General features: G+C 38.8%; 1 protein-coding gene and 1 long non-coding RNA gene across 2 annotated transcripts in view; one reads left to right on the top strand and one right to left on the bottom strand.

The window, feature by feature from the left end:
- Positions 1-3,867, top strand: part of LOC140529762 (putative dimethylaniline monooxygenase [N-oxide-forming] 6) — a 30,380-nt gene extending 26,513 nt beyond the window's left edge. The window contains exon 8 of the mRNA XM_072648668.1: positions 928-3,867. Within this exon, the coding sequence (XP_072504769.1) occupies positions 928-1,270 (343 nt within the window). The 3' untranslated portion in view covers positions 1,271-3,867. The remainder of the gene's footprint in view (positions 1-927) is intronic.
- Positions 3,868-17,397: 13,530 nt separating this feature from the next.
- LOC140529764 (uncharacterized) overlaps positions 17,398-27,031 on the bottom strand; it is a 57,023-nt gene continuing 47,389 nt past the window's right edge. Inside the window, exon 4 of the long non-coding RNA XR_011975669.1 lies at positions 17,398-25,904. This is a non-coding gene — a long non-coding RNA (uncharacterized lncRNA). The remainder of the gene's footprint in view (positions 25,905-27,031) is intronic.

Raw genomic sequence — 27,031 nt, 5'->3', positions numbered from 1 at the left:
GGAGACAAAAAAGATCCGGGAATAGCTCTAGAACAGAGGAGAGCTGGCATGTGGCAATGGGATGAGGGGAGATAGAAGGCAGAGGAGTCACTTCTTCATTACATTTATTAATCACCTAGGTTAAAAAAGGGTTATTCTTTGCCTCATTTCTTACCTAGCTTTAATCACTGAGTGAGTGTTGAGAAAAACCTTACCTTAAAAAGGCCAAGGTCTCCCACTTCATCCAGGGTTATCCCCAGTCATCCTGATCTATATCTTGCCACTGGATCCAGACAGTTCTGGAGGATAGAGTGAGGCTGGTGACTTTATATAGCCCTCCTTCACTTAAATCCAATTCACAGCCAGGAATGCTAGTGTCTTGCAAAGTGTTTAGAATTCAAAGCCCCTACTCTATCCATGCTTAAGGGTGTAGAAAGAAAGAATTATGCATTAACCCTTCTGGAGAAGAGCTTGGTGGTATTTAGATTATTTGTGGAATTTAATTATCTAAGTTATCTCTTTGATTCAGTTGCTTAATCAATCACTGTCCTGAGGGTAGGCCTTACCTTGGTTTCTCAAGCAAAGTTGTAGAACAGTAATGGTAGGGGAAGGGAATAGACATTTATTAAGTGCCTTGCCTACTATGGTGCCAGGCATTGCAGTAAGCACTTTACTAATATTATCTCATTTGATCCTCATAACAACCTTGTGAGGTTGGTGCTATTGTGATATCCCTCTACAGTTGAGGAAACTGAGGCTGGTTAAATGGTTAAATGACTTGCCCAGGATCATACAGCTAGTATCTAAGGCTAATTTTCAACTCAGATCTTCCTGACTCCAGGTCTAGGTCCACAGTTCCACCTAGCTGCCTCACCTCATTCATAGATGGTAAGCTGTACTTCTGAGTACTGTCTTAAAGTCTACTACAACATTCTTTTCTCTTTCAAGGTTTGGCCAGAGTCAGACTTTACAGACTGACTACATCACATATATGGATGAACTTGCCTCCTTTATAGGAACAAAGCCCAATGTATTGTGGCTTTTTCTAACAGACCCCAAACTGGCGGTGGAAGTTTACTTTGGCCCCTGCAGCCCTTACCAGTTCCGTCTGACTGGGCCAGGGAAGTGGGATGGAGCCAGAAATGCCATCTTGACCCAGTGGGACCGGACAGTGAAGCCAACCAGGTCAAGGATTGTCGGTGATTCCCAAAGACCACAACCTTTTTATCGTTTGCTTAAAATACTCTCCCTCTCTATACTCCTTCTAGCTGTTCTCTTTGTATACCATTAATACCCAATCACTTCCAGAGTTTATAGAACATTCTCAAAGGTTAACATCCCCTCCACTACAAAGAATAATCCAAACATTTTACAATATGCTAGCACTCCTTCTGGCTAAGATGGTTATGAGGTAGCAGTTACAAATATTACCCCTAGTTCAATTAATCAATCAATCAGTTAACATGTATTAGGTGCCTGGAGCAAAGATCTCACATTCAGTTTTCCAACGTTTTTCCTTTGATTCCTTTCTTATCATTTAGCAGATATGTCAAGAACTAAAAGAAATCAAGCAGAGACTAGCAAAAAGTAGATTCATAAGGAATTTAGTGTACCCCACCTGTTGTCTCTACTTCCTTTTTATCTGGTTTGATGGGAGTCTATGTTTGACAAGAGTAATGAGGATCTGCCCCAAGGAATGACCTTGTTTTGTAAGTGTGTCATGCAGCCTGATGACAAGGGTAATCCACTGTAATTAGGATGACAGAATCATAGGATTACGATTAAGAATCTTAGAGGCCATCTCATCCAACCCTCTGATTTTACAGAAAAAGAAAAATCCAGACACAAGTTCCCAAATTCCAAATCCAGCACACTTTCTCAGAGGAAAAGAGGGGAAGTATTAAATGATGGGAAGCACATCTCTGAGATTTTCAGCTTTCTGAAGGCTGTTTGACAGTGTTTTGATAAGCTGTGGAATGGGACTGTGCCACATTCCTTCTCCTGAGCATTTTTACTGAATTGATTTTTGATAAGCCCCATTTTCTGAATACAGAAAAAGTTGATCCCCATAAATATAACCCACAAACTAACCCAATAGATTGGAAAAATTAGTGTTGGGTTTCTGGCTGGGTTGCCATGAATTTAGCTGTTTGAAAAGCAACTAGTCTCTTCATGAGCTCCCATGAATACAGGTTTACCCCAAGTAATGTCACTGCTGGGTTCCAGTAAAAGAGCTTTAGAGAATGGTAGTTTAACTCAATTCAACAAACATTTGTCAAGTATCTTCTGTGTATGCTTCTGTGACAGTGTGCACTGTCCTAGGGACTATGTATATGGAAGCAAAAAGAAAACGAAGTAGTCCCCAACTTTCAAGGGCCTCTCATTCTACTGGGACTGGTAGTGGTAAGGTCTGGAAAGTGTCCTCAGAGAAGTAAATACAAAACTGGGTTGTCGTTGTGTTTGTCCTTCGTTCTCAAAAAGAACCATGACATCAAGATGATGACATGACTTGCAGTTGACTTTGATTTGAGTTGGGGAGGGCTGAAATACAAGGACTCAAATTACTTTAAGAAGGGACAGAGTATTAGATCAGGTGCTACTGAGAAGGAAGTACCTAAACCAAGTCTTGACAGTGAAGAAGGATTCAGAGAGGCTCAGCTGATGAATGGAGGAAGGAAAACATTTCAAGTGTCGATGGACAGTTTCTTTGGAGGTAGGAGCTACAATGCCAAGTTCAAAGAATAACCAGTGGTCCAATTTAGCAGGAGCAAAGAATATATGGAAGGGGAAAATATAAACCAAGACTGAAAAGGTAGGCTGGAGTTGGTGAGTGGAGAGTTCAAAATACCAGAATGAGAAGTTTATGCTAGAAGCAATGGAAAGCCACTATGGCTTGTTGCTGCTGCTGCTCCTGTTGTCATCTGAGGCAAGGGAGTGACTTACTCAGATCTACTCCACAGGAAGATTATTTTGGCAGTTATGTGGTGGATGGATTGGTGATGGAAGGAACTGGAAGTAGGGAGACTAATTAGACTAATTAAAGACTAATTACTACGATAATACATGAGAGTTTGATGGTTATGGACATAGATGCAGAGAAAGGTGTGGATGTGAAAAATTAAATGAATAAGACTTGGCACCTAGCTGGATATGGAGTATAAGGAAGTGTTCGACGAAGACACTAGGGTGTCTTCTAGGTTATACACCTGACTCAGAAAATGGTGAGGTCCTCCAAAGGAATGGTGCTCTCTCTAATCTCAGTTTTGCTTATATGGTACTTATTTGTGTATTTATTTTATACCCCATAGCACATTCTTTGAGTACAGGACCTATTTATTTTTATCTTCATATAGTGACTAGCACAATGCTTTGCACATAGTTGGTGCTGAATAGACATTAATTAGAAGGAAAGGAAGATTTAGGAAGGAAATGATGAGCTCCATTTTGGATAAGATGCATTTGAGATGCTGATAGAGAATGCAGATAGAGCCCTCCAGTTGATATTCAGTGATGGAGAAATAGAGTTAAATATAGGCTGGCTATATATAGGCTGGATTTATAGAGAGTGGAGAGAGAGAGTTTTAGTTTTAGAGAGACAGAGAGTCTATATATGTGTGTGTGTGTGTGTGTGTGTGTGTGTGTAGACACACACACACACACAGAGTCATCTTTGTCACCAACTATTTAACTGATTTCTTGGGCAATCTGCTCAATGATGATAAAAATCAGATTCTGTGATATTTCAGTGGATTTAGTGATAATTTATCAAAATGTTATTAAAGCAACATATTAAGGAAGGCGGCATTATACAAAAGCCATGTCTGAAATGATGAATGTGGAAAATGTTGGCTTATTTTAATTTACAATTAAAAAACCTAAAGTATATAATGTTTCTCTGGATTTTTTTGAGTTACAAAACCCATAAGAAATGCACCTCATCCTTTTTTTTGGCTCTATTCAAAACATCAAGTGCCTGTGTTCTATTTACCTTTCTTTTTTAAATCCTTTGATTTTCACCGAGCAGGCACTTGATGTTTTGAATAGAGCCAAAACATAACCTTTGCTCTCAAAGACCTTATGATCTAGTAAGAATATAAGTCACCTTAAAAATGTTATACAAAGGAAAATGTTGAAATTGCCAAAGAGAAATGTAGATAACATGCAATGAGAACCCAAAGAGTTCCCATGAGCCTGAGTAATTTTCCTAAAATTCTTACACTGCTTACGTCACTCCCTCCTTTTAAACCTTCGTTGCCCAGCAATGAAAACTAGACTTCTGAATACTCAGATATTTCCCACTAAATGGAACTAAAGTCCCAGATGACATTGAAGCATCATGTGGAAGATCCTCCCTAAGGTGACCTCAGTCTACCTCTTATGCTTCATCTCCCACTGTTGTTCATTATGCATGACTAGAACCCCATTAAAAGACTACTGTCTACAATCCCACACCGAGCACCTTCCTGCCTAGGCATCTGTAAGTAGGTTGTTTCTATTTCCTAGAATGCTTTTTCTCATCTCCTCCTGTTAAAAGTCTACTCAGTCTTCACAATTCAGCTATCTGTGTGTGTGTGTGTGTGTGTGTGTGTGTGTGTGTGTGTATGTATTATGTTTTGGTTTGTTATATGATTTCTCCCGTTTATTTTAGTTCTTCTACACAGCATGACTATAGTGAAAATGTATTCAATAGGAATGTATGTGTAGATCCTATATAGAATTGTATGTTGTCTTGGGGAAGGAGCGGGGTACTGGGGGGCAAGTTAGGGGGAAAAAATGTAAGTTTTATGGTAGTGATTGTAGAACATTAAAAATAAATTAAATGATTATATAAAAAAAAAAAGAAATAAAGAACTAATTCTCGCACCCACCAAGCGTCTGGGGATTAGAGAAGTAGCAAGAGGGCATCCAAGTGGAACAAACCACCTATAATTTATATACACGCAGTAAGACACACCCAGATCTCATAAATAGTACCTGTATGCCTCCAGAAATATAATCTCCTAAACGAAAAACAAGGAAAGAAATATAATCCAAGGGTACTTCTTTGCAATTATTTCCTGATTCAAGAGACACACGCCCATGTGTTTTATAACAACTTTAAACAAAATGAATTTCAGGGCGGGATATTTGGCACCTTTAACATGTCCAAGTTCAGCATGTCCTAAGTACAGAGGAAGGAACCAAACCCTGTCAGATGCTTTCCTGTGCTGATATGGAATAGAGTTTACAAATTATTGTGCTAATATCTTTCACTAAAGAAATACCAATAGAACCCAATAGAACTTTGCTTCATGACTTTGCTCATTATTTTTTCTCTCCTGTGGAAAATAGCTGGAATTCTTTCTTTTTTACTTCATAGTCAGTGTGTGTGTGTGTGTGTGTGTGTGTGTGTGTGTGTGTGAGAGAGAGAGAGAGAGAGAGAGAGAGAGAGAGAGAGAGAGAGAGAGAGAGAGAGAGAGAGAGATACACCTCTGAGCTCTCTTGCAACTTCCTATCTATGGTCTAATGACTGACTAGCATTTGTAGTACATACACAGTGCCTACCATAAGGCTTTTAAAATACTATTGCTAAGGAAGACCTGGCCCCATTAAGATGTCACCGTCTTCTAAGTCCCTTAGCTTCTCCCTTTGGCAGGGAGAATGAGGCCTGGGAAAGAGTTTAATTTAGAAAGACCAAGATCATCCACTGCATCTCAAGACATCACCAGTCATCTTAACTTTTTTTTTTGGACTTTGATGATTCTGGAGAAGAGAGTGAGGCTGATAACTTCACAGCTCTACCTCACTTAAATCAAATTTAAGAGCAAACCAAGACATCACCTTTGTGACATTATTGACCCCCTTTGACAATGAAGGAAAGACCATTTTCAGGGCTCATGAATCCCACACTCAGAACTACCATTATCCTCACAAAGTGAGCACACTTTTGCATCTTGTATAATAAACAGTACTTCCAAAGCAGAAACGAAACTGTTAACTTGGGATTGGCAATCATGATGTGGCATTGTAATCATGTTGGAAAAAAGTGAATTATGAAAGATTAATTTGTTAATGAGAGACTTATTCAGGTACAGTGGAAAGAACGCCAATTTTATTGTCAGAGCACCTGTGTTCAAAATTGCTCCTGTGATTTACTCATTGTGTGACTGTAGGCTTAACCTCTCTTGGCTTCAGTTTCCTCATGTGTAAAATAAAGAGATTAGATTCAGTAGTTCTTAGCCTGGGGTCCATGAACTTTTTTTGTTTTAATAACTTGACAGCTGTATAATTGGTTTTCTATGCAATCGTATGTATTAGCAGCAGCTAAGTAGTATAGTGAGTAGTGTACTGGGTCTGTAATCAGGAAGAGCTGAGTTCAAATGCAACCTCAGAAAATTACTAGCTGTGTGACACTAGGCAAGTCATTTAACTTCTGCCTGCCTCAGTTTCCTCAGCCATTATATGGTATTGATAATAGTACCTACCTCCTAGGGTTGTATTGAGGATCAAATGAGATAATATTTATAAAGAGCTTAACACAGTGCCTAGCACATAGTAGGCAATTTAAATGACCATTCCTTTCTCCTCTATTTATTTTATGCATTTAAAAAATTATTCTGAGTTGGGGCTCATAATCTTCACCAGATTGACAATGGAGTCCATGACACACCAAAAACTGTTTACGAACTCTTGAATGCCAAGATGAATGAATGAATTATGGTTATGACAGATATTATAGATAGTGATAGAATGAATGATTTGTTGATTACTTATTGTGTGCCAGGCACCAAACTAAGCAATAAGGATACATATACAAGAAAGCAAGCTTTCTTATATCCCTTCCAACTCTAAACCTATGATCCTCTGATCATTAAGAAGAACTCAAACTTAAACAAAAAAAAATTGTGTTGGAGGAGGTTATTCTAAACCTGTGATTTATTATCACAAAGAACTCTCAGTGTGGGAAGACCCCGCCCCTGACAAACACAGCTAAGCAGCTTCCCTACAGTCATAGGGAGTTGCCTGGGGTCACTGAGAAGTCTCCACCTGCCTAGCACTCACAAAGTGGGTATATGTCGGTTTCCATCTACTCGGATTCTTAAGGGATAAATTTCCAAGCCAAACTTTAGTTACACTACTGAGTTCAAAAGAGAAATAATTCAGCCATGAGAGAATATAATGAGCTCCCATGATCAGTGAACCTCTGATGAGAAGAGTCCAATGACCTACCTCTTTAAAGTAGTTCACATTTATTCAGAACTTAATAGCTGACAAAATGTTTCCCTCACAAGATTGGCCTCCCCATTTAGTGGATGAGAATGCTGAGGCTCAGAGGAACTTGCCCACTTAACTGAGCTTAAATGACTTGCCAAAGAATGAATGTGCCACAAGAGGCTAAGCCAGAACTGTGACCTAACAGTTCCTTTGAATTTAGGTCCAATGTTCTTTTTGTAATACTTGGCCACCAAGGCTGTCATGTGGGGAGCAGGCTCAACCTTAAATCATTTTTCCTGCTATTCTGTGTAGCTATCTATGCTAGCTTGTTAGCCTAAGACTTCATATTAGTATTCTCTCTTAAGGCTGATGGACTCCTGGAAATTACATTGCAAATGTTCATTGTGTTATCCCAGAAGAGAATCATGGCTTTGGTGGAGCTGACTGGACCCCCATCCTTTGACAGAGCAAGCTACTTCTCAAGTTAACCAAACATAAAAAGCTTGACAAGACGGGGCAAAATGGGAGGCAAAAATGCACCAGAGATAAGTAAATAGCCAAGCAGTTATAGAACTACAGGCAAAAGGTATCAGGACAGCAAAACTTAAGGTTAAGGATGATGGGAATTGGACAGTCAGTCCATTAGTTCCCCATATTGGTCCCTGTGGCTGAGCTGCCTAACACCCTTTGAGAATTCACTCTGAGGCCAAGCCCTACATGAATGCCGATAACTGACTTGAATTCATTCATCAGTGATTAACAAACTCCCACCCTACCAAAGTCTTCCCATCCCATAGGCTGTCATTCAAACCTGTTCTCCATCCCCCACTGCCCTCTCCCTTATTCTCATCTCCTTCAACCAATCTCCATAGCCAATATGGTATCATGCTCTAAGGCTAACCACCCCTTCTACTATGCTCTCTGGAATGTTTGCTTCATAGGTAACAAAATTGTTTCAGATTAAACATTTTCCTTTCTCACTCCTTTCACCTACTTACTGAAATCTTAATTCCTTCCTGATGACATAGCCTCCCTGGCCACCTTTTCCATTAATGGTTGATTTTTTTTTTCCTGACTCACTGGTCAAAGTAGGGAAAATTTACTCATTTTCTGTCTACCACCCAATCAAAATTCTGATGGCTGTTGTCTACCAAACTCTGCAACACTCTCCTTTTCTCAGTGAATTCCATGCCTAGTTAACAGCCATTCTCTCATTTTCAACACCTGCCCTCCATACAAGCAGACTTCAACATACATGCTGATATTCCCCCAACACCTTTATCTCCTTTACCACTCTTACCTCAACTTGCTCATTTTCCATGACCTACTCCTTTACTTCCCTTTAGTCACACACAGAGATGGTCATCTTGATTTTTCCATAACACACAATGTCCCACTTCCATCTTTATGAACTCTGATCCCTGGGGTCATTCTACTTCTTCCTCTATTGTACAACCGTGAACTATCTTCTTCATCCTTATTATGACTTCCTCAGCTCCTTAGTTCTTTCCTGGGGCATTATCCCTACACTAGCTAGTTGCATTCCCCTAGGTGGCACAGTGGACAGAGCACTGGACCTGCAGTCAAGAAGATTCATTTCCTGAGTTCAATCAGGCCTCAGGCACTTACTAGCTGGATGACCTTGGGCAAGTCACTTCACTCTGCCTCAATTTCTTCACCTATCAAATGAGCTGGAGAAGGTAATGGCAAACCAGTAAAACCTCAAATGGGATCACAATGAGCTGGATAAGACTGAACAGCAACAGCCAAGCCTACTTTATTCATGTTGAGCTAAAGTTATGTTTATAGAGCAATACATGGGTGCATCGATAAACATTTAACAATCATAATCTCCAGAAAAAAAAATGCACACATACTTTTAAGTTTAAATCTGTATCATTAATACTTTCTTAAATCTGTACAATGAACAAAACAGTAAGGCAAACAATGATTAGTAGCAACTGCTGATCTTTGAGATGCAAATTCTCCCACGGAAAATTTAGCAAACAGTTTTCAGAATTCAGTTAGCTTTGGCTCCAGCACAACCCTTGGTCAAAGAATCCAGACGACTGCCAAAACAAACACAATACAGAAGTGCCACTCAGAAGAGATCAGTAGAAATTCAATAACTCAACAAGATAGGCAGCAATGAAAATGGGTTTGAGAATGTACCTTAATGCTGTTGTGTGAAACAGACATGGCCCATCACTGCTGAGAGACGTAAAGAAACCAGAGACAGGGCATTCTCTCCCCTGCGGGCCCCACATCACAGAATCACAGACTTTCACATTTGGAAGGTACCTTGTGATTCAACTTGAACTTGACAATGAAATTTTCTTTACAACATTCCTGGCAATTAATTAGTCATCTAGACTTTGATTGACATTCCCTAGTGAGGGGAAATCTATAACCTTCCAAAATAGAAAATGTTCCATTTTTAGTTAGCTCTAATTGTTAGAAAGACTTTTCCTTACCTGAAGCAGAAATCTGCCTCTTTGCTATTCAGGGTCATAAATTTAAATCTAGCCAGGACTTTAATTATTATTACGTCTAATCCTCTCTTTTTACAGATGAGGAAACTGATGCCCACATCATTAAGGTTCTCCTGGTTTTTCTGTCTATTTCACTGGGTGGTTTTAGTTTTGATCCAGAACTGTAATTTTCTCAGCTTGGGTAAAAAGTACTCCCCCCACCATTACCATACCTGAGTGGCCTGGCTTTGGATTCCAACACCTCTTATTACTGCCATTAGCCTTTACCACACACTCTAGACTGCGTCTGTTTTTCCCAGGGCATTTATTTACAAGAGGAAAGAGTAAATGAGGTATTATCAATAAGAAGGTAAAGTTCATCAAAAGTGCATCTAAAAATATTCTAGCCAGCAGTAAATGGGTAGTCAACAAGCATCATGCCCTATCCAGTCTATGTGAAAGATCCTACAGATAGATAACTCTCCAAAAGACATTTTCACTAGTGATCTGACTGAGCTGGCCAAGTCCTCTAAGCAAAATAGATTTGTCCATTTGGCAATATTGAACTTGCTCATTAATAATAGGCTTTGGGTGCTCCAACCTCATATGGTTAACCATTATTTATGTCACTACCCACTTATGCCCAGGTGAACCCAGAGCAACTAACATATCTCCCTGCTCTGCCCTTCACTACACCTAAAGGAAAAAAATCACACAATCCCAATACATCCCAGTATACCAAAAGTACAGATACCCCACATGAGGCTTCATAGAACCCTCCCATTTTGATTCTCTTTAACTGCTTTACTTTGTTAGTTTTCATTTCACCTTGTCTTTTCTTTCTCACCCAGTTAGAAGCTCAAAGAAAATTAAAGAGCATCTTTTGTCCTTCTTTGTATTCCCCAAAATATCTAATACATGATGTGTAAAATAAATATTTGTTAAAAGAAGAGTTTTGATGGAGAGCAGAAGGATGTATATCCAGAAATTCCTGAATTAATGTGACAAAAACAAAAATGATTGATGAGTCCTAGCCTGGAAACAGCATACCTTGCCACACAACTCACTTCCAGTTCATCTTCCAGCCTGTTCTGCCTCTGCCTAGATTACCTAAATACCTCTCTCCTTTTCCCCAGTTTCCTTTGGTGCTTTACTCTTTGCACATAGTACATACTTAATCGATCTATTTCTAATTGTTGAATGAATAAATTGTTCCATCTACATTGACACATTAGTGGCATCCAGGTAAAGCAGCAAGGTGGAAAAGGGAATAAACATTTACTAAGTACTTACAGCGCAAGGTATTATGCTAAGCACTTTTACAAATATTGTCTGTCTCTCTCTCTCTCTTTTGATCCTCAAAAATCAGGAAATACTCATTGAGCCTTTATTTTGTGCAAGACTAGGCATCTGAACCTGGATCCTTGAGATAAAGGAATGAAGTTCTCCCACTGAAATCTCAGGTTTCAAGTGGGTCTGTGGGAGGTACTTGTTTGGGCAGGAACTTACCAGAATTCCTGAAATCACAAATATGTGGACAGTCTCCCACTTTGTCTAGGCCAAAACCCAGTTCTAATTTTTGCCCTGAGGCTCAGTCCTGAGGTTTCCGTTCTTTCATTTTTTTTAATTTTCAATGATTATTTTTTTGAATTTTTTTTATTAATTTATTTGTTTTTAGTTTTCTACAATCACTTCCATAAATCTTAGATTTTCTCCCCTTCCTTCCTCTCTTCCTTCCCAAGCCAGCATGCATTCTTATATGGTTTCTATACAAACATTCTTATTAAGCACATTTTCACTCTAGTCATGTTGCATAGAGAAATTAAAATGAATGGGGGAAACTATGAGAAAAAACAAAACAAAACATAACACAAGAGAAAATATTCTGCTTCATTCTGTGTTCCAGTTCCATAGTTCTTTCTCTGGATGTGGATGGTATTTTGCCTCAAGAGTCCTTTGGAAATGTTTTAAGTCCCTGTATTCCTGTCAATGACAAAATCTAGAAAAATTCCTTGCACACTGTGGCTGTTGCTGCATACAAAGTTCTCCTGGTTCTGCCCCTTTCACTCAGCATCAGATCATATAAGTCCTTCCAGGCCACTCTGAAATCTTCCTGTTCATCATTTCTTATAGCACAATAGTATCCCATTACATTGATATACCATAACTTATTCAGTCATGCCCCAGTTGATGGGCATCTCCTCGATTTCCAGTTCTTGGCCACCACAAAGAGCTGCTATAAATATTTTTGTACATGTGGGGCCCTTTCCCATTTTTATGATCCCTTTGGGATACGATCCTAGAAGCGATATTGCTGGGTCAAAGGGTATGCACGTTTTTGTAGCCCTTTGGGCATAGTTCCTAATTGCTCTCCAGAATGGTTGGATCAGCTCACAGCTCCACCAACAATGAATTAGTGTTCCAGCTCTCTCACATCTTCTCCAACATTTATCATCTTCCTGTTTTGTCATGTTAGTCAGTCTGATAGATGTGATATGGTACTGAGGTCTCTGTTCTTACCTCTCTATCTTTGTACCTTCAGAGAGGTCACCTTTGAAAACATTACTCTCTCTCTCTCTCTCTCTCTCTCTCTCTCTCTCTCTCTCTCTCTCCCCCCCTCTCTCTCAGTTTCAACTCTCATCCCTGTGCTAATGATTTCTGAAACTAAATCTCCAGGGCAGGCCTCAATGCAGATTCAGTTATTAATCTCTATGCCACTGTAGGACTCCCCTTCTTGGATGTGCTTTGTAGCCTCCAGCTCACCAAGTCTCCAATTCAACTGAATTCAATTCAGGAAGTATTTCTTTCAAGCTGTGTGCAAGGGACTAATCTGGGCTGTTGAGGCAGAGACAAAAATAAATCAGATCTCCTGCACAAGGAATTTACATTCCACAATGTGAAAAGGTCGAAGAGGATATAACAAGCATATACATTAGTAGTACATAAAACAGAAAATAAATGCAAAATAAAAACAAAGTGGTTGGGAGAGAGGATAAGCTCTAAAATCAGGAGCAGTCAAGAAAGGTCTTGTAGAGGAAGGAATTCTCAAAGTGAGCCTTGAAGGAAACTAGGGGTCTTGAGAGGTAGCAGTGAGGAGGAAGAGCAACTCACACACTGGGGCAGCTTGTCTCCAAACAGAACTCTTCGTCTCTTCTCCTTCCAAACTAATTGCTCTTCCCCTCCTTGAAACATCTGCCAGTGACACAACAGTTCTCTCACCTTCATCCAGATCCCACGTTCATGGCCAATAAGGCACCAAGTCCTATAGATGGGACCAAACTTTGGGAGTTACATGACTAAGGCTAGACCCAAGGCCAGTCACAATATGCTCCTTATCTCTCAGCTGCTCACTTCCCATGAAGTGAAATGAGATTGAAGTAAGCTAAAATGAAATTGAAAAAAGCATCCAGAACAAACTTCAAGAAGAAAATAAATCACTGCTAGTAGACACCCTGACAACTAGTTAGTAGATTGAGTGTAAATAAATAGCAATTGTTTCTGTTTTTATCAGAAAACCCTGAAGGTCTTCAATTCCTGGATTGATTTTTTTAACTAGGTAAAATTGACCATTCTTTGCCTCATTTCTTACCTAGTCTTAATCACTAACTAGGCTTTTCTTCAATCAAACTGAGACCTGGGAAAGACCTTAACTTAAAAAGACCAAGGTCTCCCATTGCATCTCCAGTTGTCCTGATCTATATCTTGCCACTGAATCCAGATGACTCTGGAGAAGAGAGTAAAGCTGGTTACTTTGCACTGCCCTCTGTCCAGTTCACTTGCAAGTCAAGGCATCACCTTCCTGATGTCATAGTTCTCTCCGAGAACCAAAGACAAAGAACAAGGTAAGACAATGGATAGATCATTGGACCTGGAATGCAAAAGATCTCAGTTAAAATCCAACTTCAGATACTTCCTAGTTTATCCTCTGCCTCAGTTTCACCATCTATAAAATGGAGACAAAAATAGCACCTACATCCCAAGGATTGTGGTGAGAATGAGATGACATCATATTTGCAAAGCATTTTGTCAAATCTTAACACACTATGTAAATACTAGTTATTGTACCCTTTCTGTCTACCTTCACAATGCCTCTTCCCTGGCTTACATGAGCAATACCAAGTGCCCTTTTCTTGACCATGGTCATCTTAAACCTTTACTTATAAAACCCTCTTTCTGTCATTCTATATTTCATTCATAAATTGGCCCACCCCTTGTATTTCCAGTCTTCTTAGACCTTGCATGCTTCAACTTCTCCTGCCCCCTCCAAGTTGTAGGTAAATTCCCACCTCTACAAGAAACCTTTCTGGATCCCTTTAATTCAACTGCCTCCCCTCCGTTGATTATTTCCAATTTATCCTGTCTATAGCTTGTTTACATTACATTGTGGTCTCTTTGAGAGCATTACTGTCTTTTACCTTTCTCTGTATTCGTAGGACTTAGCATAGTGCCTGTCACACAGTGGGCACATAATAAAGCTCATTGACTGACTGAGTTGTCATTTTCCTAACCTCTAGATTCATAGGATTTTGAAGTTTAAAAGGACCATGGAGACAGTTACCAAGAGTTCCTAACCTTGTTTATATCCTGACCCCTTGGGCATTCTGGGAAAGTCTATGCACTCTTTTCCAGAGAAATATCTTAGAAATGATAAGAACATAGAAATTAGCATTAGAAATAGGAATAATAATAGGAAATGCTAAATTTCTGTTAGAAGTTAGTGAAAATAAAACCGTGATTCTTTTCCTTTTTGCCATCCTGAACTTCATGGGTCCGTGAGTTCCTGGTTAAGAGCTAGACCATTTTCATACCTCAGGTGAGGATACTGAGACGTAACAAGGTTAATTGCCTCATCTAAGGTCACACAGTGCTAAGATTTTAGTCCCCTTCTCTACTTCCCCCACCATGGGAGGAGAGGAGAGTAGACTGGGACAGTTCTTTTCTTTAAAAGCTGTTGAAACTGTCATTAAGAATTAATTGGCTCCAGAGATTAAGAGAATTAAAGACTTAGCCTGGTGCCTTAGTATGCAAAAAAACAAACATGAAGAACTTCAACACCTCCCTGATGCTTGACCTCCTAGTCATGAGCAATTCGGAAGTAGGGAAGCAGATTCTTCCCTGAATATTCTTGTTGAGTATCTTTCCCCTTCTAGATAGGGCTGCGTAAATCTCCCTTTGTTAGTGGTTAGATGGGCTTCTAATCTCACCAAGGAGGAAAATGACCTGGCCAGAATGAACTTGCAACTATGACTATCCTTCCCATCACACCTTGACATCTCTGACTGGTTGGGGGCATTTTTTGGCTGTTGTTTTGTCTGGTATTGTTGTTTATTTATGTGTTCATTTGTTTGTTTGTTTTTTAGGGACAGAGTCTCCCTACTCAACCAGATTGGAAGTGCAGTGGCCACTCATGAGCCCCATTCCCATTAATGATTGGCATGCTGTTTCTTATCTGAATCTCTTTGCCCCTTCTTAGGCATCCACCCCCAGGCACAGCTCATTGTATGGATGATGGAATTAGAGTGCATCCTCAGTTAGCACTGATCCTACTGCAGTTCAGAACCCCACAGTTCAAGAGATCTACCAGCTTCAGCTTCCTCAACAGTAGGCATCCTCACAACCAACTGTATCGAATATCCTACGCTGTACCCTCGCCAGCAAAAAAACAAAACAAAAAAACCCAATTTCATATCCCTGGGCTATTCACGAATCTACAAAGGCTTCCTCCTATTTGGATGACGAAATCAAAAATCTTTGGCCATTCAAAGTCCTTCCATTTCAGTTCAATGCTCATACCACTTATCTCATTTCATCTTTCTAGAATCAGGACAATGTCCTTGATGCCACCCTCCACCTGCCCCACTCCCAAACACAAACCTACTTGTACCAGGCTCATCTCACCTCTGCCTTGGCCTGTGCCCTACCCCCATCTGAAATGCCCACTCCCTTTTTCTTCAATAATTCAAATTCTCTATTTCCCTTTAGGCTGCTTTATTCAAGGGTTATTTCTTCCATAAAGTTTTCCCAGACTAACCTTATGCAACACTAAGGTGTTGCTTACTCTGAATTACTTCGGCAAATATTTTTCATTCATTCATTTGTTTGTTTATCCAACTAATATTTATTTGAACACTTAGTAAATACAAAGAACTGAGGAAAATATAAACAGTAAGACTCTCCATAGGTTTTCAAGGAGCTTATGCTTTAGACTAGCAGAGATAACACAGACCCACCCACATAACTTCCTCATGTTCAGTTATTTCAGTCATGTCTTTCACTCTTCTATGACCCCATCTGAGGCTTTCTTGGCAAAGATACTTGGAGCAGTTTGTCATTTGCTTCTCTGGCTCATTTTACAGATTAGGAAAATGAGGCAAACAGGGTTAAGTGACTTGCTCAGGGTCACATAGCTACGAAGTGTTTGAGGTTGGATTTGAACTACGGTCTTTCTGACTCCATACCCGTGCTGCCTTAGATATTATATTACATAGCAGCATATAATAGATGCTCTATGAATGGTAAAGACATTAGTGCTGTAAAAGTTCAGAAAAAACTTTCTCATGAAGTAATCAGGGAAGGCTTCATGGATGAGGACACAGTTAAGTTGGACCTTACAAAATCAGTAGCATGTCAACAAACAAACACGGGATGAAAGGCAATAAAAATAGCAGACAATATTAGTATATTGATCTAAGATTTGCAAAGAGCCTTACAGATATTATCTCATTCAATCCTCACAGTAGCACTGGGAGTTAGGTATGATTATTACTCCCATTTTATAGTTGAGGAAACTAAGGCAGACAGAGGTTAAGTGACCTTCCCAGGGTCACACAGCTAGTAAGTGTCCAGGGTTAAATTTGAACTCAGGTCCTCCTGATGCTAGATCCAGCACTCTATCCACTGTACTACTTACCTGGGAATTTCACCTGGTATTCCAGGCAGAGGAAACAGAATTAGTTAAAAAAAAAAAAAAAGACCCAGATGCGGGAAAGCATTTAACATGGTCAGGAAGTGGAAAGTATTCAGAGTGGCTGGAGGTCGATTTGTGAGGAAAGGAATATGAGATATAGATGGAAAAATCAATTGGTACCAAAGGTAGAAGGCTTTGAATAATAGCCTCTGGAATCTGAACTTTAGTTTATAGACAATGAGGACCCTCTAAAAGAGTTTGAAGAAAGAAATGGTACAATTAGTGCTGTAGAAATGTAGAAATATGTAATTGCTGTAGAAAAATGCTAATTGCTGTGGAAAAATAAATCTTGCAGCAGTGGGTAAAGCAATCACTAGAGGACAGACACTGGAGACAAGGGCACCAATCAGGAGCCTTTTGCAAGATTTTCACGTAACCAAAAAGCACTGGGAACAGAAAGGAAAGCAGACATGATGGAAATGATAAATGAATAATTTCCAGACTTGATTAGATAGATGGGGTGAGGGAGAAGAGTCAAAGAGGACTTCAAAGTTTTCAACCTGCATGATGGGGAGAATGACAGTGCCAACAGAAATAAGGAAGTCAGAAAAATGAACTAATTTTGCTCAGGAAAATGGTATTTTTCACTTAGAGTTATGTTAAATTGGAGATGTTAGCAGGTATCCAGGTGGAAATTTTGAATTTCTGAGCCTAGCGGATAGACTTATATGTGTATGTGTATATATGTGTATATATGCAAATGACAAGTATTGACTATCACAATTCTAGCAGTCTATATATATATGTATATGTATGTATATATACACATATATACATACACATATGTATGTATGCATTTAGATTCTGTGCTGGAATAAAGATGGTATAAAAGTGTCTACTTCAAAGATTCAGGAAAAATTATATAAAATTTCACCTAAACATAACCTACTTTCTCAAACATGCCATGCCATATCATTATATAAGGGGATGAAATTTCAGACCATTGCCTTGGGTACAAAATTAACCTGCTATGTTTCTCCTTAGACCCATTCATTTTGGGGTGTGTGTGTGTGTGTGTGTGTGTGTGTGTGTGTGTGTGTGTGTGTGTTCATCCTTTGTTGCTGAAGAAGACCATGCCATCAGAAAAATGATGACATGACTTGCACTTGACTTTGAGTGAGGGAGGGCTGCGCAGGTCATCAGCCTCAAGTCACCAGCCTCACTTCTCCACCAGAGCCATCTGAATCCAGTGATCAGATATTCATCAGGATGACTGGAAATGACCCAGGATGAGGCAATGGGGATTAAGTGACTTGCCCAAGGTCACACAGCTAGTGAGTGTCAAGTATCTGAGGTGAGATTTGAACTCAGGTCCTCCTGACTCCTGCACTGGTGCTCTAGCCACTGCATCACCTAGCTGCCCCTTTTGGTATGTAGATGTCACTGAAACCTTTACTGCTTTCCAAGCTCTCAAAATGAATGTCATTCTTCCAAGAGAATACATTCCTGATGTAATCTGAGTCTCAAAGTCTGGTTGCACAATATTCCTCTAATAAGTGCAATTTCTACCACTGAGAGCAGTCCCATGCTAAGGGTTTTTGAGACAGAATACACTGAGAACCTGGAAAAGCAAATTCCACTCCTCACATGCCATTTTCATGCCATCACTTTCAACTTTTAGCCACATTGGCAAATAGCAGAGATTACTGATATCATTGGAGAATTTGAAGTCTCACTCAGTTGCTTATAGATTTAACCCTGGGTGGAATTGGACAGCCAGATAGTGCAGTGGATAGAGTATCAGAGCTGGAGTCAGGAACATTCATCTTCTTGAGTTCAAGTCTGGCCTCAGACACTAACTAGCTTTGTGACCCTGGGCAAGTCACTTCACCCTGTTTGCCTTGGTTTCCTCAACTGTAAAATGACCTGGAGAAGGAAATGGTGAACCACTCCAATATCTCTGCCAAGAAAACTGCAAATGGGTCATAAAGAGTTGACTGAAAAACCTGAACTGAAAAACAACTGAACTAGAAAGGTGGAGTTACTGTCCACAAACCTGGTCCTGTTCTGCAAGGAGTGAGACACATTTCACATTCATCCTGGAGGTTGAGCATTCCACCCCAATGAACAGAATCTTTGAGGAAGTTTTTGGTTCTCAAGGAGTGGAAGATCTCATCACCACCACCCTTCATCAGCATCATGCCTCTTCTCTTTGGATGGCTGCCAGACTCATTATCCTAGAGAGCAGGTTTTGTGAACTCATGCAACCAAAACTGTTGAGCCCTCACCTTCAACCAACCCAGGCTTTTCCTTCAACTTTCTGTATTTACACTGTGCTATTGGAATGATAAGTCAACTCCTTACAAAGAGTGTTAGAGTCTGTATGCAGGGTTTTCCTTCTTTGTGTTGAACTTTTTATCAAAAAGGGATACAATGATACTACATTTTAAAAAATTTACCATGTGACTAAGCCTACAGATCATCCTGGAACCAAAATGCCCTCAACTGGTAAATCAACAATGTGGAATTCTCAGGAATATACAGTTCTGTTTATTTACTCATCTGGAGGGGGAGGGGAAGAGAATAAGTATTTATATGATGCCTAATATGTTCCAGACGCTTACTATATCATTTGATTCTCATAACAACCCTGTGAAGTAGGTGCTATTATCTTCATTTTACAATTGAAGAAATTGGGGTTGTGACTTACCCAGGATCATACAACTAATAAATGCCTGAGGCTAGATTTGAACTCAGGTCTTCCTTACTTCAGGACTTTATTCAACCTAACCATTATCTCAGGGCCTCCACCTTTTGAAGTAGGGAAAGAAGTATGAGAAAAACAACAAAGTTCCCAATTTGACTCATGCATCCACCAGTCCCTAGATGAGGGATTCAGGACTTCTGAACCAGATTTCAGCTACTCCTAGTTCAGGGTATAGACTGAGAAAAAACCTGATGTTCCCCTGACTGCTGTTTACCTGGCCAATATCTTCTCTATCCATCCTAATGTGGGGAAATAGACAAGGGCAGGTTAGTCGCTGAGAGAAACTCTCTCCACTCTAATTACTATCTTGTTTCTTCTGTCCCTCTCCTCTGTGACCTTGAGCCATTTAGCTAAAATGTCTGCTAGCCAAGAGATATATTATGTCTCTTCTCATCTCTTTTCTCCTTTGGCTTTTCAACATAATGAGAGCGTCTGACCCAAGGCACAGAGATCTGCTCATCAAATGGGCATAGATATTTTGTGCTATCTATTACAGGAGAAATTCTTCAATCGTCAAGGGAGAAATTGAGATGTTTTATTGGATCCTGAACCAATTAGAAGTTTTTCCTCAGGTGAACAGCATTCTTCCCAGATGGCCTTGTAGAGTTTCCCTGGGTTACAGTTCAAGAGACGCTGCCATACAACACCAACTTTAGATATGGTGACAATAGACCAGAGGAACATAACTTTGGAACTGAAAGGAACCTTTGAGATAACTTAATCCTGTTCCCTAATTTTATGAATAAGGAAACTGAGAGATTGAGTGGTTTTTCCAGGGTCACAAAGCTAGTGAATGTCTGAAGTGAGATTCAAACCTAGGTCTTCCTGACTACAAGCCTAGTGCTTGACAAAGTAGGGAAGAAAATAAAAAAGTATCTTTTCATAGGCAACTAGGTGCCTTAGTGACAGAGCACTGGGCTTGAAGAAAATAAGGAAGACCTTACTTCAAATTAGCCTCAGACACTTGCTACTTGTGGGACCCTCAGCAAGTCACTTAATCTCTGTCTGCCTCAGTTCGCTTATCTATAAAACAGTGACAATACCACCAGTCTCACAGGACTGTTGTAAAGTTCAAATGAGATATCATGTAAAATGCTAGCTATCCAGATATTAGATATTATTATTATTTGTATGTAGTGGTAGCCTGGTCAATGAAGCTCCATCCTCAACCTATGTGTAGTACTCTCTGCCTGCTGCCAGTCTACATGGAAGAAGCTTGGGATATTGCTTCCAGAAAGACAATTACATATAGTAGATGGTCCTGCTCTCTGATTCACATAGCACTTGCTAGCATTGTAATTAATTATGTTCTGTTAACCATGCATTAAATAGAAAAACTGATGATTGGCTACTTGAGGGTTTCCAAAAGTCACTAGCTGGCCAAGGTGAGGCCAATTCTTACTCCTCTTCATTTTCAGGTGAGAGAGATAATGCTGTATACCACTCAATATGGAGAGACTTTAGGACCTTCCCACCTGAGGCCAACAGGTAACTTGTGAGTATGAGCCTCTGTTATTTGACACTTTGCATTTATTCTTCCTTTATCTTGGGTAAAGGACCATTGGACACAGCTGTGATGAGCTTCAAGAGGACAAAATGGTGGCCCATCAGAGATCCAGGAGCCACAGCCAATGCTGGGTTTTACAGTGAGCCCAGATGGTGAGGAATATAGTCCCAAAGCCCCAAATGATTTGTTTAACCCAGTATAAATGGGAGCTCAGTTACAGCAATTCTTTCAGCAAGAGGGACATACAGCAACTAATTAAGCTATATGAAATTTATTTTTATTTAATTTTTTTTGCTATAATTTAAGTTCTGAATGTCTCCCTCCCTCTCATGCACCAGAGAAGGCCACCATTTTACACACACATACACATATATACCATAAGTATGTGTACATATATGTGTGCATGTATATATATGGTATGCACATGTATACACATGCTATACATACTTCTATTTATCAGTTCTTTCTCTGGAGATAGATAGCATCTTCCTTCATGGGTCCCTTGCAGTTGATTTGTATATTATAATATTCAATAACTTAGTAATTCACGGTTGTCCTTCAAACAAAATTACTGTTACTGTATACAACTTTCTCTTGATTTTGCTCATTTCACTCTTGATTATTTCATGCAGGTTTTTCTATGTTTTTCTAAACCTAACAAGCTCATACTTTTTTATAGCACAATAGTATTCCGTCACAATCATATGTCACAGCTTGTTTAGCTATTCCCCAACTGATGGGCATCCCCTCAATTTCCAGTTTTTTTGCCACCACAAAGAAAGCTGCCATAAATATTTTAGAACATATAAGCTATTTTCTTTTTTCTTAATCATCTTGGGAAAAAAATGCTTAATGGTGGCATTGCTGGTCAAAGGGTATACAAAGTTTTATAACTGTTTTGGCATAATTCCAGAGTTATGTGAAATTTAGAAGTGAGTGTTATAGGATAAATGCTATTTAGAAACTGCTTTATGTTTGAGCCCACCCTCTCCAGGGACTGAAGTGGTACAAGGGACAAGGGGTCCCCAGATGTTGAGGGCAAAGTATGTATTTCTATCCTTGCTATATTGATGCTAATGGGTTAAATGAAGCTGAGACGTTAATTACTGGTGGTTGATAATAGGAAAAACACATTGGAATGAATTCATTACATTAGATAATCCCAACCCTACAGGGATATCCCTAGGACCCTAGGAAGAAGTAAACTTACTTTGAGTGGGGTGGCTGACTTAGTCCAAGGAAGTTAAGATGAAGATCCTCAGAGCTAATAAGGGCTGCGTTAATAATAATTGGCATTTATATGGTGTTTTGCAACATGCATAGTCTCATCTGATCCTCAAAACTGCCCTATAGGACAAGCACTATAAGTATTCTTACTCTCATTTTATTAATAAGGAAATAAAGGCCCAGAGAAATAAAACCACCCACTTCTGTGCAAAGTCTTGGAAATACTAAGTATCAGAATTGAAAATTAAGCCCATGTCTTTCAGACTCCGACTCCCACATTCTGTGATACTATGTTGCCTGACTGAGGTCTCCCTGTTTGGTCAGGAACCAATACAATATCCCCACTTCTCCCTCATTGTCTTTCTGGAATACTGAAAACGCTATATTAAACAAATGGATGTGATTCAAAACACTAAGCTGTGAACAATCTATGCGAGGTACCAGCATTCCAAAAGATGGAGGGCAAAGGGCATCACTACTCTAGATCCTCAGGGACATTCCCCATGGGAACACTATCCATTTTGAGAGTCGGAGAGTGGAAAAGATCCTGGCCCCAACTCACAAGTGCTTTGTCTCCTAAATTTTATCCTAAATTCCTTTTTAGGAGAGAATTTGGGATTTCATTGTCATAAGAAATTCTCTGGCACAGCAGAGAACAAAAAAAACTGACAAGAAAGCAAAGACGCGACAGCTCTCAACACAATGCAGAGTATTTATTATATAGGCTTTCTTGAAATGGAAATTTATTGCTATATATTTTCAATCCTATCTTATGTTCTGCTGTGCACATGCCATGCTTTTTTCCTTTGCTTATTATGTATTTAAGTTTCAGAAAGAAGGAAAGAAACAAACTGATAATATTTAATATAAATTCTGGACTTTAATAAGGGCCAAAGCTTGAATTAAGAAGAGTCTGAACCTAAGAGTCTCCCTTGTTAAGTAAACTTGGGAAATGCCCTTTGTCAAAAAAGCAAATAGTGTTGACTTAGTAACTTCCTTAGGAGACCCTTCTCCTGGCATCTTAGTGATAAGTAAAAACACAGATGTCCTGAGTTGTAATTTCAATTGAAACTTTGTTTACCCTTTCCTATGTCAGCTATTTTGAGTCCCTGTTTAGGACAGGAAGCCTAGTGGGATTTTCTTCTTATCGTATGTCACAGACACATATGTTTACACAGCCTGGAAAGGCAAGACCCAACCGACACTACTTTGTTAATTGTCTTGTCTTACTAAATTTATGATTTGTTCAACTAAGAGAGTTCCTTTCTCATGGTAAAATGTACATAAGCCAGAAGATTTCTGTACTGGGTAGCCAGAATATTTTTCTGACTCCATAATGCATTATGTTACTGTTTTCTTTAATAGGGAATTGATTAATTAATTACTTAAATCATAAAATGTATGCATTTAGCCTGTTGCCTTTTCTTTAACCAAGTTTTCAGGTCAACAAAACAAACAAAGAAAAAGAAAGAAATTCCCTCTACCCAGTGTGGGCAGGTACCTTTTGTACAACTTGTGTTGTAGAGTCTTAAATAAGTTGTAAAGACTTAAACAAGTCTTAAAAACTTGATCACTAAGAGGGTAAATGACTTACTCAGCCCCACATAACCTCTTTATGTCAGAGGCCAGATTGGAACTCACATTTTCCCTACCCCAAGGTTGGCTCTCTCTCTCTCCACTGGGCCACACTGTCTCTCTTAAATAGCTTAAAGGCAAGAAAAGTATATTCTATATCTTTAGTAGCCTCATTGAGTAGCGGACTTTATAAAGAATGCTTGCAAAATGAAGTCAAACTTCATAATTTGAGACTCTACCAAATGATTGTTTGGACAGGAGGAGAGCAGAATTCCACTTTTGTTTGAAGAAAGAGGAGTTTGCTGTGGGTATTAGTATCTAGGACTGTAGGATGAGTATGTAGGCCAGGGTGAGGAACCTATGGCCTTGAGGCCACATGTTGTCCTCAAGGTCCTCAAGTGAGGCTCTTTGACTGAATCCAAACTTTACCAAACAGATTAGGCTATCAAAGAGACCACACTTTGATAGCTACTATGCTGATACACATAACTTTCATTCATTCACTAAGCATATCCCAAAAGACTTCTACTAGGCAACAATTTGTTAGCATCCTTCAGGTTAAAGTTTGTTTGTTTAAGTCGTGGTTAAAAGACTTTAAAGGCTGCCAGGATCTTTTTGATCTGATTCAACCCCTTTATCTTACAAATAAAGAATTTGGAAACCTGGAAGTCTTAGTAACTTGCATATCGTAACACGATTAGTAAGGAAGAAAGCAATGATATGAACTAAGGTACTAATTCTAATTACAAACTCTTTCCCAGCAACAAACAATCCATCAGTTAGTATATATCAGGCACCAATACCAAGTGCTAGGCGTTAATACTAAATTATGCGGGGAAAAAGACAAGATGAAAAGTCCCTGTCCTCAAGGAGATTATATTCTATTAGGGAAGTCAGCATGCAAGTACACGAAAATATACAAAATAAGTAAATCACATTTCTTTTTTTTAAATGCTTCTAACATTTTCTAATTCAGATTTCCCTAATTTAGATTTCTCTAATCATACTTTTCTGTGATTTAGTTTCTACATCTATAAAAATGAGGAAGTTTGACTAGGTGATTTCTAAGACCTCTCCTGCTTGTAACATTCCATGATGGACAAGGGTAGGGTAACATTTACTCAACCCCACCCAAGTTAAGATAAAGCTCTGATCTTTCCCCAACTTCCCCTCCCAGTGCTGTTCAGCCATAAACATTATATATCTAATATTATATTCTATTTCATAACCCAAATATTTACCTTAAACTGAATTTTGTCTCAACTTCAAAGAGGCCAGCAGTTAGAGATAGATATAAATACAAATTCTGGCAAAGAGTCCATCCTCTGACACTCCATGGAGGTGTTACAAATTGGGAATCTCATCTCAGATTAATTTTTTTCTTTCCATTTGTTCCCTCTGCTTGGGAGTTTAAATTAAATCCTATAATAAAGTTTTAGTTTTTCCTTCTTCTTTCATTTGGCTTCTTCTGAAGTAGAGTTGCCCATATTATTATTCAAGCGTGATATTTTAAGCATTTTTATCAGAAAGATTATCATTCCTATGCCTCAGAAACACCATTGTAATTTCTATATCCTGGTGATAACTGTTGCTGTTGTGACTATTTCTAATTCTAATAACTTGTTGGAAGTGGTCAAATGGTTTGGTCAATTTTCCTCTTGTTCTTTGGTGGTTGGGTAACTACTTGCATTGTGGGAAAATATTGTGAAGATATGAGAATGGGGTTTGAATAAATCATATCAATTTATGGAGGTTGATATTCATAAGGGAGTACTGATATGGCAAAGAACATGTATTTAATGAGGATGTTATAATAAACTTTATGAAGATCAAAGTAAGAGAATTGGGATACTATAGATAAGTATATATGGAAATAATGTCAAAAATATCCACAAAGGATGTGTTTTGTGAATTGTTGGTCATTCAAACATTCAAGAATATCTGAAAAAGTCCAGATAGTGTAATCATAGTTTATTAGACATTAGACAACATTCTCAAAAGGAGCTTTGAAAATACAGTAAACTTTCATTAATATAATACCCACTAATCAGGAACCAAGGGTTAAATGTAGTTTTTTAAGCTTTATTTTTTTTAAAGTTTCAATCAATAAATCAACCAACAAGTTCTAATTAAGCACCTGCTACGTGCTAGGTACTGTGTTAAGTACTCCGATGACAAAGAAAAATGACATTGTCCCTGCATTCACTGAATATGCCTTGGATGGAGGAGAGACTGGGCAGAGGTGTAAGTGGCAGAATTTTCAGATAAACATTTTATCTATTTAAGAGAAAAAAATGCAGTCAGACACTTTAGCACTCTAACATATCAACATTTGTTTCATTTACATGAAATAACTGATAATCTAGTTAGAAATCACTCTTTTCTGCTCACTGAAATATTTCTTTGTGATCACACTAGTAGAAGTTTCTTCCTTCCCATAAAGCACCTTGCTAGAATTTTGGTCTGAGGTGTAGAGGGGAAAAAGATACAAGAACTAATCCCTACCCTCAGAGATAAGACATATACACACAGACATATACACCAACAATTATACTATAGATTGGAACGTAGTAATATGATATGTATAACATTATATCTAATATGTATATCTTAATATGATATGATTATAGCTGATATTTCTGTAATGCTTTAAAGTTTTAGAATCACTTTATTTTGTCTCCATGGTACAGGAAACAGTGAGCCAACCTTGAATCTAAGATGTGAGTTCAAGTCTTACCTTGTGTGTGACCCTGGGTAAGTCTGACATCTCAATGCTGTAGGCAGACCCCTAAGACTACAAATTACCAAAAGTTTCTGATCTTTATTGGTTGGAGTAGTCTCCTCATCTGGGAATTGCTTCTACCGATGAAATCACAAAGCTAGTCTCTATTCCTAACCCAGTCTCAAATGTACCTTCCAACAACTCTCAAGGTAAGTATTATTGCCCCCACTTAATAATAGCCAGCATTCATGTAGTGCCTACATTGTACTAAGTGCTTTGCCATTATTATCTTATTTGATCCTCAAAATAACTCTGTGAAACAGGTGCTATTATCCCCAATTACAGATGAGGAAACTGAGGCAGAGGTTTAAGTGATTTTCCCAAGGTCATATGGCTAGTAAGGTATTTGAAGCTGAATTTGAACTTGGGTCTTCCTGACTCTGGACCTGCACTAACTAACTGTTCTACTAATAATGCCTCACATTTGTATACTTTTTTTTGAAAATTTTTATATTTTTTCCACTTACATGTAAAAACAATTTTTTAATATTTGTTTTCTTAAATTTTGAGTTCCAAATTCCCTCCCTTCTTCCTCTTCCCCTCCTTGAGTGGAAAACATATTTCCATATTAGCTATGTAGACAGAAAAAAAAACAAAACAGAAAATTTTTAAAAGCGTGCTT

Source organism: Notamacropus eugenii, chromosome 2 (assembly GCF_028372415.1).
Source record: "Notamacropus eugenii isolate mMacEug1 chromosome 2, mMacEug1.pri_v2, whole genome shotgun sequence".
Classification (NCBI taxonomy): Eukaryota; Metazoa; Chordata; class Mammalia; order Diprotodontia; family Macropodidae; genus Notamacropus; species Notamacropus eugenii.
The sequence above is the reverse complement of the archived record's forward strand: the minus strand, read 5'-3'. Positions and strand labels throughout refer to the sequence as shown.